Source organism: Mercenaria mercenaria, chromosome 14, assembly GCF_021730395.1.
Source record: "Mercenaria mercenaria strain notata chromosome 14, MADL_Memer_1, whole genome shotgun sequence".
In the NCBI taxonomy this organism is placed as follows: domain Eukaryota; kingdom Metazoa; phylum Mollusca; class Bivalvia; order Venerida; family Veneridae; genus Mercenaria; species Mercenaria mercenaria.
The window spans coordinates 33630039-33644827 of NC_069374.1; the positions used below are offsets into that span (position 1 = coordinate 33630039).

The window sequence follows — 14789 nt, forward strand, 5'->3', positions numbered from 1 at the left end:
AAAGGCAATTCCTTTATTGAAGCAAGAAGATATATCTTCACGTGGCGTTGCTGTATTAAATAGTAAACAATGCTACCAGCTAACCACCGTCGTTCGTATGACTGAAAAATTGTTGAGAAAGACGTTAAACCCGAACACACACACACACCCACACCCACACACACACACACACACACACACACACAAATTCAGGGAATAGTTGCTTTAAAATAAGAGTTTTTAACCTGTTTTGATGTTTTTTAAGCTATGGTTTTGCATAGATTTATGTTAGTGTAAATGAAAATTTCTTTTTAACAAAAAGAAAGTTTATGGATTAATCAGTGTACTAATTATCAAAACACTACCAAGAAAGTGCAACAGATTATTATTACAAATTATTACTTTTTCAGATAACACCTTTATTTAAATAGTGTGTCGAAATATTAGCAATAATACACACATTAAGCAGGTTTTTATTAATCATAGGTATTTCAAACTTCTAAAGTTCAATTTTTTTTTCAAGACCTTAATATAAAGTAGACTGATCACTAATTCTTGTTAATATTAATATGAGTTTTGAATTTTCAAAAAATGGTAGTATCTTTCAGTGGAACTACTGAAAATACACCAGTGTCAGTCCAAGTGCTCTAACATAACTGAGCCTACTTATGACATGTATTACAGATATTTACCCATTTCAACAATATATATAAATTAGAATGTACAAGTACATTAATTTTCTGTCTTTAAGTTCAACAAATCAATGTTATTTTGTACTGATTTATGTTTTCCCTTTTGAGGAGTATTACAAAATATTGCATAGAAAATTATTTTAACTTATCATACTTTCAGAAAAAGTTTTGTTAATTGAAATGTTGAAAAGTTATATATACACCTTAATTTTCTTACAATATTTGCCAAAGCCCATTTTTTAACGTGTTGTATTGTTGTTGGGGCTGGCAGTTGCATTGAATAATGTATATATCAAACATGATTCAATGTTTTTGAAAGTTTTAAATGTGTAACAAAAAACAATATTTTAATCAATTTTAAGGATATTAACCAAACATTCAAGTGTTCAGTTAGAAAATTATTAAATGTACATGTAACTTGTACAGTACCTTTTTATATTGTTACATACTTAAATAAAATGTACGGATAACTTCTTCAAACAATTCATTTTCTTAATGCAATCATTTTCATCTAGTTGTGCAGTAAAAATAACAAGAAATTTCCAAAGAGTCTGTTAAACCCTAACAAACAGTACTATCAACTGATTAATGTTTATCCTCTATTTGCTTCACCCGGTAGAAGCATGAGTCATTTATTGGTTACATAGGTAGATTATTTCGGCCAGCAGTCACACCTTCTTCGTCTTGATTTTAGTAACGTTTTTATAAAGTTAGTCACACTATTTACTTTACATTTCACATTTCATGCGGAAGGTATCAGAGGCTGCACTGTGGACTGGATTCATTTCTTCTTAATAGGCAGAACTCAAGTGGTTATTCTTGAGGGCGAGAAAGCTATAGTTCCTGTGACATCTGGTGTGCTCCAAGGGCCAGTCATTGGTCCTGTTCTCTTTCTTTGATATATAAATGACCATGTAAACTCCCAGGTTGTTATATTCTCGACATGATAAGTATTGCCAGGGTCTCAGAGATACTTCGTGGGGATGCAAAGGTTCCTCCCTTTTAAAATGTCTGTGCTTTGCACACATAGTGCATGGCAGCACAAGGTAGTCTGTAATTTGTTTAGTCATCCTCGGTCAAAACATAATATCTCTAGCACATTGTGTCGTCTTGTCGACTCCCATGTAGCCAGTACGAACAGTTTTGATAAAATTGGGACCACTTTCTTCTGTCCCATAAAAACGATGTCGTTATCACAGGATAATTCGATCCTTTGATTCCAGTACTCAGTTACCGATGCTGGACAGTCGTGTCTGTTGTCAGGCAAACCGTGAATAATTGTTTGTATTTGACTGTAATCAAGATATGCAATTTTAAGTTGTCAATCTCTTTGTCACTTACTGGTAGTGTTTGTGTCGTAGGGTAAAATAGCGGTACCTGTACATCCTTTAATGTTTTGGTTGTTTTATTTCATTTTCCCCGTTAATGTCCAGTCTGGTGTTCCGTACTTTTGCCAAATTCTCCAATATTTATATATAGTCTAAGAGAAATAAATCATCGCCTCCTTTACTAATCTTACTAATATTTATGCATGTGACTTATTCCAACCAATCACGATCTGGTCAATCATAAAAGGTAAATGTTTTGAAAACGTTTCTATTTTAATACTGTGCAAATAGAGCCAAATATCTTTGGATATATTGTACATATATTCAGATTTATCTATAGTAATGGACTCATATTTTTGAACATTATTATTAAACCCATTATTGAACATTAAAATTCTTTGTCATCCGACCCAACCCCTCATACAGCCATGTAGCCAAGTCGTCTTTAACATTCTTGAGCTAGCAAGGAGCGAAATAGAAGGGTGACAGTTGCAGTACAGTAAGGACGCGTGCACGTCAAGTTTAGGAAATTTCTGTGAATAACTTCAATGTCAAAATGCTGTAACTGTAAAAGCATTCTTAGTTACCATGGAGGGGCACTGCAAAGTGTTTTTATCATTTTCGTTTCGATAGACAAATGGTCAGATTCGACAACAGTGCGTTTCCTACAAAGTATTGCTGGAATCTGTTGCGAGCGTTTCCCTTTCTCTGTGCACATAGCATTCACGGTGGTTAAGCTATTCTGACTTTTTCGGATCAATCAGCGTCCCCCGACTATTTATGATCAGACAAGGGACGATTTTTATCTTTATAGAGCCGAATAATGGACAAGGAGCCGAAAAAATGAAAAAGAATATCAATTACCATGGAATTGTAGAGGTATAATATATGAATAAAAAATAAGTCCAGTCAGACGTATCAGTACACCAGTGTCATTATTACTATATTGTAAATCACGACCACTGACAGGCTATCTCGTCATACTTTTTCTTATTTTAATTATATACATATGATTGGTAATCCTACAGAAATGTTGATGGAATATTTGAAGGAAATACGGAACACGCCAATCATTTTACTCAATACATGTCGGTCTTCAATGAATATATGTATAACCGTTTAAAAATGGTGTCTATAAACAACTCATCGAGCATTGCTAGCATCAAATATTGCAAATATAGCGGATATTAGAGTTGCAGATGTATATAAATTGCAAACAGATGAAGCTGCCCGCCGGGAGTACACATCCTTCAGGTAATATACCAAGGCAACACGGTTTATTTACTTTGCCGTAACATATCAAACATTTCTTTTATTATAGATGACTATAATAAAATTTGACGTTTGCAATGTGTTGAATTTGCAAATACTCTATAATAAGAGGATTCCATTTTATAGACGCATTTTGGTGCGTATTACAGACGCATTTTGGTTCGTATACACAGAAACGCAAGTAGAGCTACATACTACGGTGTGTCTATCATGTATAAAGCGGTACGTTATCGGAGAGTTGTTGGAATATAAAAGATAATAGGTAAGGGTAGATTTCTCGGAAGCATTTAGCACCAAAAACACAGCCTCATAGCGACACATTTGCAAAGTAGGCCCACAACAAAAGAAGCTGTAATGGAAATATATTACAGACAGTCGCTTAAAAAATCTAACAAGTACATATGAATTTATGCCAAATGTAGATAGAGGGGGAGGAAGTGGTAAGGGGTAAAAAGGGGGTGGGGGAGAAAGTTGAAGGGGAAAACAGAACAAGGATGAATATACAAAGGGAATGCTACGTTCCTTAATCACAGTTACACTACAACGTAAACCACAGTAGCGCGCAGACATACATGTACTAAAGATAAACACACAACCACACCCAACTAACATAGAAAAACAGACAAGTAAGATACAAGAACACAGTAGGGCACCGCTTTAGACTCAAAAGCACACAAACTCACCCCTATAAGCAGGAAAGAAAAAACAATCGTGTACCGCCTTAGGATTCCGGCAGCCAAAATAAAGGGGAGCCACGAAAACTAACTCAAAGTAAAGGGGGAGGGGATGCAAAAAGGAGCGCAAATGCAAGGGGAAAGTCTTTGAAACAATAACATTTAGCACTGAGGTGAGAGATATTGAGATTTTAAGTTCTATTCTTTATTATAGTCTCACCAACGTACACACAAATAATAAAAATAATAAAATGTACACAAACATAAAATGTATACGGCCATTATAAAATTATAATTACAGCAGACTATAATATCACAGAAAATATCCAAACAACACATTAATAAGCATATTCTATGTCAAAGATAAACAATACATAACTTTTTGTGTTAATTTACTAAATATCACAAATTGATATAGGACCGTGATTTTTCATCTCCAAACATCTTGCTTATACACACAACGCCACGTTTTAAAGCGCAGCTTCCCCAAAGCCTCCCCAAAGCACAACCTGAGCCACACTTTGCTTTCAATATCGCTTTTGTAACTTAAATGCATTAAAAGACTTGTGGAAATAACCATATGCATTCACATCATAAGTTGCAACATTTACAAAATAAGAGAACTAAAATCATATCTCCATTTATTTAACACATCTTAAATAGACTAGAGCACAGTTTTATCATCTGGTGTATTTTATTGTGGAATACGTTTTATTCTTAGTTTGACTAACCCCAATTTCCCGAGTAGATTTATAAAAATATTTTTATCAACCTTACATTCATGTAACTACAGTGGCTGATTTGTGCCATTTCTATATATCGTTCTGTCACAGCGCTCAAAGACAAACGTCTGAATATCGCCCCGCCAAACGTCGCCACGCCGAATGTCGCCCCGACGAATGTCGCTCAACCGAACGTTGCCCCGTTGAATGTCGCCCAGCCAAATGTCACCCGCCGAACGTCGGCGCAATAACAACGTTCGGTGGGGCGCCATAACGACGTTTGTCGTTGTGCCGCTGAAACAGAACGAAATAACGAAATGGCACTAATCAGCCACCACATGTAACAACTTAATCTGAGTGTTGTAATATTGTAGCAGTACTGCATCATACCTACTCTTTAAGGTCGAACGGTCAAAATGTTTATATATCTTAACATGGCCTACCTTGAACGCATTCTTTAAATTGTCAATACAACAGCCACTTTTTCTCTGCAATACACAGCTATGACCATAGGCCAATGAATGACACATTCCACCATAATGTACATTTTGTACTTTGTAGTTGCATTTATAATCACTACGCATGGATATTGCTTGTATATATTTGGTATCTATTCTGTGAACTATGATGTGTGAAAAATTTAGACAGGAAGAGAAAGATGTGACTGCATGTACTTATTAGTTTGTTATATTACTTTATTCTATTTCGTAAGTCTTTCTTCTTAAATTACATATTATACTGCTTGGATATTCATAGCAACGCAATCTATTCACCAACAACCTTTTTTACTTCAACCTTTGCTTTTTCGTCCATTACAACAATTTCACGTTCTTCTTTCTCATCTCGTGCCCAATGCTGTAATTCACCCGACCCAAACATGACGAAAATTATTGCTCCAAATGTGTAGACTGCGGCTGTAATATAGAAGACTGTCTTCCACTGTTCTTGTGTTTTCTAAATATAGATACAAGCAAAAAGGATAAAACCTGAAGAAAGGAGTTTATTCGAATTAACTTTGCACTCATATTGAATTATCTTAATGGGTATAAAGTACTGTAAAGATTGAATGAAACAGAACTTTCTTCTTTGTTTATCATATCGTTTCCATAAAGATATCTTAACATCTCCAATTCCCAGTTCTTCAGAAAAATCTTATTTTAAGGATGAGTTTTACCAGTGCCAAATGACAAGTTAAGAAATAGAAAACTCAAATTGGAAATAAAAATGCGGACACTACGAATATAGTATTAACTAAATGTGAGTCCATAGTTCACTGGTACCCAACGTCTTGTCACTGTACGGTCGTATGTTACTTGTTGACAATGCAAAACGAAATAAATTTTTAAATTTCCTTGGATTGGATGTTTGAGTCATCTGGAGGGGATGATCGATTAAGTGGAGATGTTTAGATACTACAAACTATAACAAGTTATTTTAGAGGTAGATACTATAAACAATAACAAGATATTTTAGAGGTAGATACTATAACCAATACCAAGTTATTTTAGAGGTAGATACTATAAACAATAACACGTTATTTAAGAGGTAGATACTATAAACAATAACAAGTTATTTTAGAGATAGATACTATAAACTATAACAAGTTATTTTAGAGGTAGATACTATATAAACAATAACAAGTTATATTAGAGGTAGATACTATAAGCAATAGCAAGTTATTTTAGAGGAGGTTGGGAGTTGGGATTCAATCTAAAATACAATCTCAGGTGCACAACTTCCAATGCTGAAAAACATTCCTATAATGTTTCATGACACCAAGTCAAATATGTCCTGAAATATATTTGACACAATTTTTTATGCACTTTATGAATATTTTTGACTAAGCCAAGCGCCATAACCAAGGTCTTGCACAATGACATCCCAAGAAAAACCCAGGTGCACAAAGTGACATGCTAATTATTATTCATTCTTTGTTTCATGATTGTAGATTAAATATTCTTAAGAGATATGCAGGACAAACTTTTAAGCACTTTATTATATCTTTTAATAAGTCAGGGACCATAACTCGGGTCTGACTAAGTGAAAACAAAAACAGAACCAGCGGCACAACTATATAACAATTCTGTAATATTTTATACCCCTAGGTCAAACACATATTGAAATACATGCGACACAAATTTTTATACTTTTTGACTAAATCAAGGGCAATAACTCTGGTTTGACTAAGAAACTTCAGGTGCACAAATTATATAATATGCTGGATAATAATTCTTTAATTTTTTTTTACTCTAGGTCAAATATGTTTTCAGATACGTGCAACAAAATATTTTAAGCCCTTTAAAAATATTTTTGACAAAGTCAAGGGTCATAACCTGGTCTGGCTGAGTGAAATTCAAAACAAAACCCCAGGTGTACAACTTCACATGCTCAATATTATTCCTGTAATGTTCTATGACCCTAGGTAAAATACTTTTGAAGATACATGCTAAACAAACTTTTATTTTCTTTCATGCACAATTTTCATTATTCAACACCTCAAAAATGGGGGTGGGGGCAATGTAGAAAGTTTAGCAAATTACATCTTCTGTTATTATTCCAATCACAAATGGTGTGAAAAAGCTGCAAAATGAACCGGTTGTGTTTGAAATTGCTAGAATGATACCAGCATATCTTGGTGCAATGTCAACAGGATTAACCACAAAACCACTCCCATACATGCATCCAGACATAGCCAACCCAAATGTCAGCATGGTAACGGCAATGACCGAGTCGTCAGCCACAGTTCCAAGCAGTACTATAAGCAGTGCCGGTAAGATACTGCCTTTAAGAAAGAAAATAAAGAAACAGTGACACACATAATGGGCTGCATTTAAAGTTACATAAACACTTTTTTGTTCATTTCAGAAACAATAAAAGATAAATGTATTTTTATATTAAGAATCAAGGGTTTAATGTTGAATTATACGATTTCATTAAGAAAACACTACTAAGGCAATGCAAAATGTAAAAGCTACTGGTTTTTTTTAAATATAAAAGGGTGTAAACTGTCTTAAACAGTGCTTAAACATCCAGTCAGAGATCAACGCAGGTACTGCTAATTTCATTGATTCATTTGAAAACGTATTACCTATACTGTTAAAGATTTTCCTTGCTGTCGTAGTTGAAATGTAGCCTCGTTTCATAAGAAAGTCAGCAAAATTGGCTGAAATGTTGGCAACGATCCAGAATCCTAGGTACGGCAGTGAAGCCAGAAATCCGGCCTGAAACAGAACAGTGGATAATGTGCTAGTTGTAAGCACGGTAAAAGTAAACGGAATGTTTAAAAATATATACAAAATAACAAGTTATTCATTATAGATAAGTCAAAACTAAAAGATATACCTTTTGGATATCAAAGTGTAAAACATCCTTCATATAGCTCGGAATGTTTGTCAGGAAGGTGGTTGTTCCCCATTCAGCACATGTATTCGTTACAATGATTGCCCACACAGGTAATGATGTGAATATCGTTGACCAAGGCGTACACGAGGAGGACTGAAACCATGTCTTGGCAATGAGTCAGTGTTAAACAAATATTATGATAAAAAACAAAAGATTAATTAGAATAGTGTCAGCTTCCTACATATTCGGTTGGTTTTCCCATATAATAATCAAATCATGTAACATTTACTAAATTGACTTAAGGTACCATTTGAATGTCCGTATAACAGCTATTTCGTAAACTAAACAAATTATAATTATTATCAAAAAGAGTAGGATTGAGATTTCAAACTTTAACAAGATGCAGTAAGAATAGAAACTAATTTGCCTTTATTTTATTGATTAAGATATTAACATAGAGCTGTCGGGTAGTTAATTGCAATTTTAAAGTCTTCTGTTTAAGAAGAAGCTCATCATTATTTTTTTCTATACATAATTTCCCAAGGATAGCCAGTTTTTAATATTTGTAAATATAAGTTCAAACAATACAGAAAAAAAAACAACGTTTTTACGGTACGTTAGCTGGATACTGTTATAGAACTGTACAGAATAAACGAGCTGATATATGTGTTGGTTTAATTGTTTTGTTCGATTCTGTGCGTTAGCAATAAAGAATAAAACGAAATAAAATATTTAGGAAAAATGGACTTGACAATTCATATGATAACCTTATAATTGAAATATTTTACCTTTTTATTTATATCTAACTCTGATTTCAGCCTGTCTATTATGTATTCTTTCTCACTCTCAGAGATCCTGGGATGTGACACTGGGGTGTCTGACACAACAAACATCCAAGTACAAAACCATATTACACCAACGGAACCTAAAATCTGTCTTTGTTGTATACATTTTTTTGTCATATTTCATAGTCTATAAATAATAACTCTATTCTATGAATTCACTTCACTATATCTTTTGTAAAATACCTTGTAATGAAATGTAACATTTTCTGCAAATGTATGTATACAGTATTTCCATATGATAACGCCATATTTACAAATATCTTATACTAATAATCATGTTTCATTTCATTTTTCTTTATTATTCAAAAATATACCAGTCTTACCTAAAACATAGAATATACTAGGCCATCCGCCATCAAAACCGTCAACACACAGGAAACCACAGAGGGGAAATGCTGCCATTACACCAAGCTGAGTGCCTGTTTCGTTGATGAATATAAAGTAATACTTTATACAGCATATGCGCAATCGAAGTTCAGACTCGTGTATCTACTTTATTCAAAATTAATGACCATTAAAAAACCCATAATACATTATAATCGCTGAGAAAACTACAAATTAATGTGGTTCTGTTGATCTTTGACTTTGGAATTAAGTAATAATGTTGGAAATATGTCTTAAATATATAAATAAAATCATACCAGAGTAGACAAAACCAACGGATGTACTTCGTTGTAACGGCGGTATCCAGAAAGACAGCAATGTGTGTAGACAAGGAAGCATTACACCCTAAAGATGTTTACATGTTGTGTATTATTTATCTTATATGCATAATAAATATAAGCATCTTAATTAGTGGTGATTCTTTTTCTGTGCTGTATGAAGTATGACTTCTTCACGTCAATGTCGTATTCGGATAAGATTAACTAACTCGAATTTAACTCACAAGAAAATAACTAATTATATCAAATATGATAAATAAGCATATACAAACCTCACGAATGTTGATTTTTTAATTCACGTTAGCTGATGTACAAGTTAGTTTAAGCAATAAATAATATAAATTGACGATACGCGCATTGAAAATATAGTATGTGTAAATAATTTCGAAGGATTTTCATAAATAGATATTTATGTTTCATTTGTGACAAGATCATTAATTAGGCAGTATATCTTAGGGCAAACTGACATGTTAATAAGCATGTTTGAGATGATCCACTAATGACATTCACTACGCCACTGTTTAAGGACAATTATATAATATATCAGCTAGAAAGCTGTAATTTGCAATAAAATTTATGTTTAGTGTACAAAATTTACTATTTGCTCCAAATCTGTCTCTTTTGATTAAAGTTTGTTACTTTACCTGACATATTCCAGCAATAGCTCGCATAACTATAAGCAGAACAACACTTGTGCGTGCTGCCAAGGGCGTGAGCAGGGTTGCAGTAGCACATAGAAACATGCTCCATCCGTACAAGAGTTTCCCGCCGTATTTTCCCGCAAACCAACCACCTGGTATTTGTGACAGCACATAGCCAAGAAAAAAGGAACCCAATATTATTCCTTGAGTCTTTTTGTCCCAGTCAAACCTATCATCTTGTTTTGACATCTGTTTTGCAATAAACACAATGTGAGTAAAGTTTAAAAGAACGGATAATGATGGACTGATAACGCGATGGTGTTGGTGCGAAGACATTATTACGAAGACACGACTCTAAAATGACAAGATGGCGGTGGAGCAAAGACATTATGACGAATACATGATTTGAATTTTAAAAGACTACGTGGTGTAAGTTCGAAGACATTATGATGAAACACAACTCTAAAAGGATGTGATGTTGTAGGGGCGAAGACGTTATGACGAAACACGACTCTAAAAGGACAAAATGGTGAACGAGCGAAGACATTATGACAAAACACGACCCTAAAAGGTCAAGATGGTGTAAAGGCGAAGACTTTATGACGAAGACACGATGGTGTTCGGGAGAATACATTATTATCCCGTCTTTCTACTGAAATTGGCGGCTGTAAATGATGCAGTTAGATACATATACTTCGTGATTTGAAAATTAAATTTTACTTCCGTTTGAACACTTTTAACCTATTTTTGTTGAGTACAGTTGATTCTACAGTAATAGCTGTTTTGGAATTTTGCTCTCTCGTTTGGCCTCTAGTTTTATATAAGGACTGCTTACTAATATTTTATGTAAGGGATGAAAAATTAAGCAGAAAATTTTGATAAAATTGGGGGAATCGGGGGAGGGCAGTGTTGGGTCCTAATTAACAAATGGTATAATGGAAGAAAAGTTAAGAAATACTCCTTGCGTTAGCATAATAGAGAGTGTGGCTAAAAGTAGTTAGTATGTGTGCTGAATTGTAAGAGCCAAATTGCTATAACAAAACAAATTGATGAAAGGAAGAGTAAATGTGTACTAAAACACTAAGAAAAGCAAAGACAGGAAAAGTAAAGCGGCAGGATCACGGGAAAAATTTCAGGTTAAAGGGGTTGGTAATTTGGAGAGGGGTAAACTTTTGTGTATCGAATACAAAGAAATAAGAAAACGTCATGAGGAAAATAACGGTATTTCTTTCACTTAGTTGGTGAATGGTAGGTATGAAATGGAAAGAAGGGAGTGGGCTAGGAATAATGTGCTGTCGGTTTCATTATAGAGATAGAAATTTGGAATATTTTGAAAATCCGAACTTGTGCGAACACACTCTCCAATACACATACTATATCTGATTTCAGTGGTCTCTGTTTGTAGCAAATCATTAACAGAAACATGTATATGCCTTACAATAAAAATCCGTTTGAGTCTTAATCATAACAGCGCAGAAATTAAGACGATATAGTAAAACTGAAAATCATTACAAATCCGAACCGACGGAGACACCAATTTCACGTTTTAGAATTACAATGATGCATCTTGCTTTATCTATACTTGCTTAGGTTGGTATCTTTTGAAATAATCAAAATATTCAAGATGCAGCTTTTTTTCTTTATTTTAGTCAGTTATTAGTACGCATACACTACACTGAGAAATGGCGTAAAATGAATGCATTGTAGATTCAAATAGCGAAGTTTTCTGCTCTATAGGGCAATGCTTCTTTTCTTTCATTGCAATAATTTGGCTGAAATTACATAACAGATCTATGGTTGACATTTAGGAAGCATTTATATTTATTTATAACATACTAGTAGTTGAATTACTGAATTACTGAATTTGTCATTGAAACATAGGTCTAACACCGTCAATACAATTTGGGATCTCATTTTAACTGATTTTACAATGTTCTTGTATTACTGAAAATATGTCTCTCCCAATTTTCCTTTGAATGTTATTTAGCACTGACAATATTCTATAAGAATATGTAAGTTACATACATTTAAAACGGGTTCTGGTGTGTACTACAGCCATTGAAAATTTGCATAAAAAAGCAAAACATTTATTAATTTCACTAATTATTTGTAGGTATGCAGACACTAAATAGGGAAATGGCGTGAAAAACTGTTTAGTCACATTAAGGCGGATTGAAATATTTCTCTGATTGTTTGCTATAGAGCATTTTAATCACTTCATTGCATTTTGTTTTGCTGAACTGGCATGACAGATAATTGCTCAACATTAGGTAGCATTAACATCATGAAACTGAAGTCATACTCCACGTACCATTACAATTTGAGGTCACACTTTTTAGCTTATTTTACAGTAAGTGTGATTGTTTTACTGGAACTAGTTTTGCTGCAGCAAGAATGACTTTGATTTTTGTTCAGTACTGACAATATTCTTCAAGAAAATGTAAATTACACAGATTAAAAAGAATGGGCCATGATGTGTTCTGAATAAAGAAGACAAGTTATTTAGTGCATTGACTTTGCTACTACTTCTGCTTAATACTTCGGTGATAGACCTTAACTTTAATCTGATAATGAGTTAACAAAACTACCTCTTGGAAAAATGTAACTACTAACCGTTTCGTTTTCACAAGTATAGTTGTTATTTTCTACTCCTGCTATTGACTGAATGCAGTTCTCGCTACTTGAAACGTTCGAAGTGTCTGTCATGCATACGATAGCTACACTCATGTTTACACGCTGTGCGTATGCATTCATAGCGCCAAAGAATGCGACAATAATGAAGGCAAAGCGGCAGGAACACAAAAAACGCTTTCCACCTTTGTCTAGAGTCTCTAAAAGATAAAAAGACCATAGAGGTAGAAAGATATACAAGGAGTGTTCCGAAAGTAATGAAACTGGGTCTTATGCTCATTTTTTGCAAGAAATCCCGTTTATTTAAACTAAATGACTTCACACTTCCCTATTAGCAATTAACTGGCTAGTACTTCAGCTACATACGGGGTTATTTTGGCCAATATTTATTGATATATATAAGGCGAAAAGGACAAACATATTTCGTTAAAATTTCTAAGGTAATGTAAGATGTCGTAACTCGTTATAAAGTCCTATTAAAACATCTTTCTTCTTTTGAAAACGTTGATTTAGGGGTATTTACTTCATTATTTACTGCATTTATTTGTATTTCAGTATCATCTGAATGCATATCTTAACCTTAGTTTTCACTACGTACAAACTTCAGTCTTCGCAGAATTTCTAAATCAGCAGTTTTCTGACCAAATTGTGTAATCATGACTGTTTTCTCATTCCAAAGTTTTTCATACGAAAAGTTATGTACGGGCTTTCATATCTCTCTATACTAGGGCATACATAACTTTAGAATCAGTGTCAACTTTGAGTGCGCTATTTGTCCACGAACATACAGGCATTTCCAAAGATAAAAACGTAATGAGATTTACAGAAACAGAATAACATGATTCCACTTTGTTAAATTATGGAATCCAACTACATTTTTACAGCCAGCCAGACAAAGCTTCTGCATCAAATCAGCTGGTAATTGCTAGTGGATATGAGTCCTTTTAAAGCTTACGGATCACAGTAATTTATTATTTGATTCCGGTTAAATGTGTACTGAATTTAACTAAACAATCAGTCTTTACAACTATCTTCCAATCCTTGATCTAACTTAAGATATGAACACAAGCACATACTGGTAGAATATCTTTTCGAACATCCCTGATAATTGAAAATTTTTGTCAACAATATCTTTGATCCTACCTGCCATTGCGTATTACTCACGACATATTATTTTGGATATAAATATAACTAAGGAAGTGTCGAAATAATGAGGTTGCTAAATACAAAATCGCAAAAAGATAGGTCGGCATTAATTCTCCCGTATTGAGTGTATGTACGGATTGCATGTACATTATTAAACCTATGTTAAACATAACCTTAACCTTTAGTCAGTATATGGTACAGTCAATACGTGCATACATCCAACAGGGGCGATTAATAATATTACACTGTTTTTATCAAATTAAGACTATTGACAACTCATTAAATTTACCTTCTTTCTTTATATCAGCACGTTCTTTCTTCACTGACGGTTCATCTGTAGTCATATGTATAGTTATATTTTTTTCCTGGGCTTAAATAAAAACAAATGCAATATAATATATCTATCTAATTTAACAATTTTGAAATGATCGAATTTGTGTTTATACAGAACTAAAATGCGACAGTGTTTAGCTAATGTTTCACGTATATCTATAAAGTTGTTTCATATGTATTTGAGTGCATACATATTTTAATACACTTCTGACTAATATCGTTGTAATTCACGTTTCTTTCTTTACATTTCTTTAAGCAATTCACCCACAGTTTGGTCGAATTTTTTCAACAAGAATGGTAAAAATGCAAGAAGAATATAAATTTTCTGCATTATTTCAAAAGCGTTGCAACGGTTTACTACCTTCTACATAATTCTTTTGGTTTTGTATAAGAAAATCTTGCAAAACTCTTTCAATAAGTTTGTACCACTAGTCAATTTCAGAGTACTAACTTTTTATTTTTCGCCTAAAATGTGGGCGTTAGTTCCTTTAAAGCAAAGTCTAAATCAATTAGTTGTTCACT

At 33.6% G+C, this 14789-nt stretch overlaps 1 protein-coding gene across 1 annotated transcript; it reads right to left on the bottom strand.

The window, feature by feature from the left end:
• Positions 1–4054: 4054 nt before the first annotated feature.
• Positions 4055–13938, bottom strand: LOC128548157 (sialin-like). Its single transcript, XM_053522578.1, has 10 exons — positions 13932–13938; positions 12771–12988; positions 10161–10406; positions 9496–9583; positions 9178–9273; positions 8798–8934; positions 8010–8162; positions 7756–7888; positions 7208–7449; positions 4055–5621 (listed from the first exon to the last, which is right to left on the bottom strand). The coding sequence occupies exons 1-10, from the start codon at positions 13936–13938 to the stop codon at positions 5433–5435; spliced, it is 1509 nt and encodes a 502-aa protein (XP_053378553.1). The 3' UTR covers positions 4055–5432.
• Between the last annotated feature and the right edge of the window lie 851 nt (positions 13939–14789).

Bases quoted from the DNA above. Each gene is read 5' to 3' on its own strand.
- LOC128548157 (XM_053522578.1), bottom strand. The intron at 9,274-9,495 runs GTATGATTTTAT...TCAACGAAACAG, and splicing joins CGTTGGTTTTGTCTACTCTG to GCACTCAGCTTGGTGTAATG. The intron at 5,622-7,207 runs GTAATTTGCTAA...ATCTATATTTAG, and splicing joins TTGGAATAATAACAGAAGAT to AAAACACAAGAACAGTGGAA.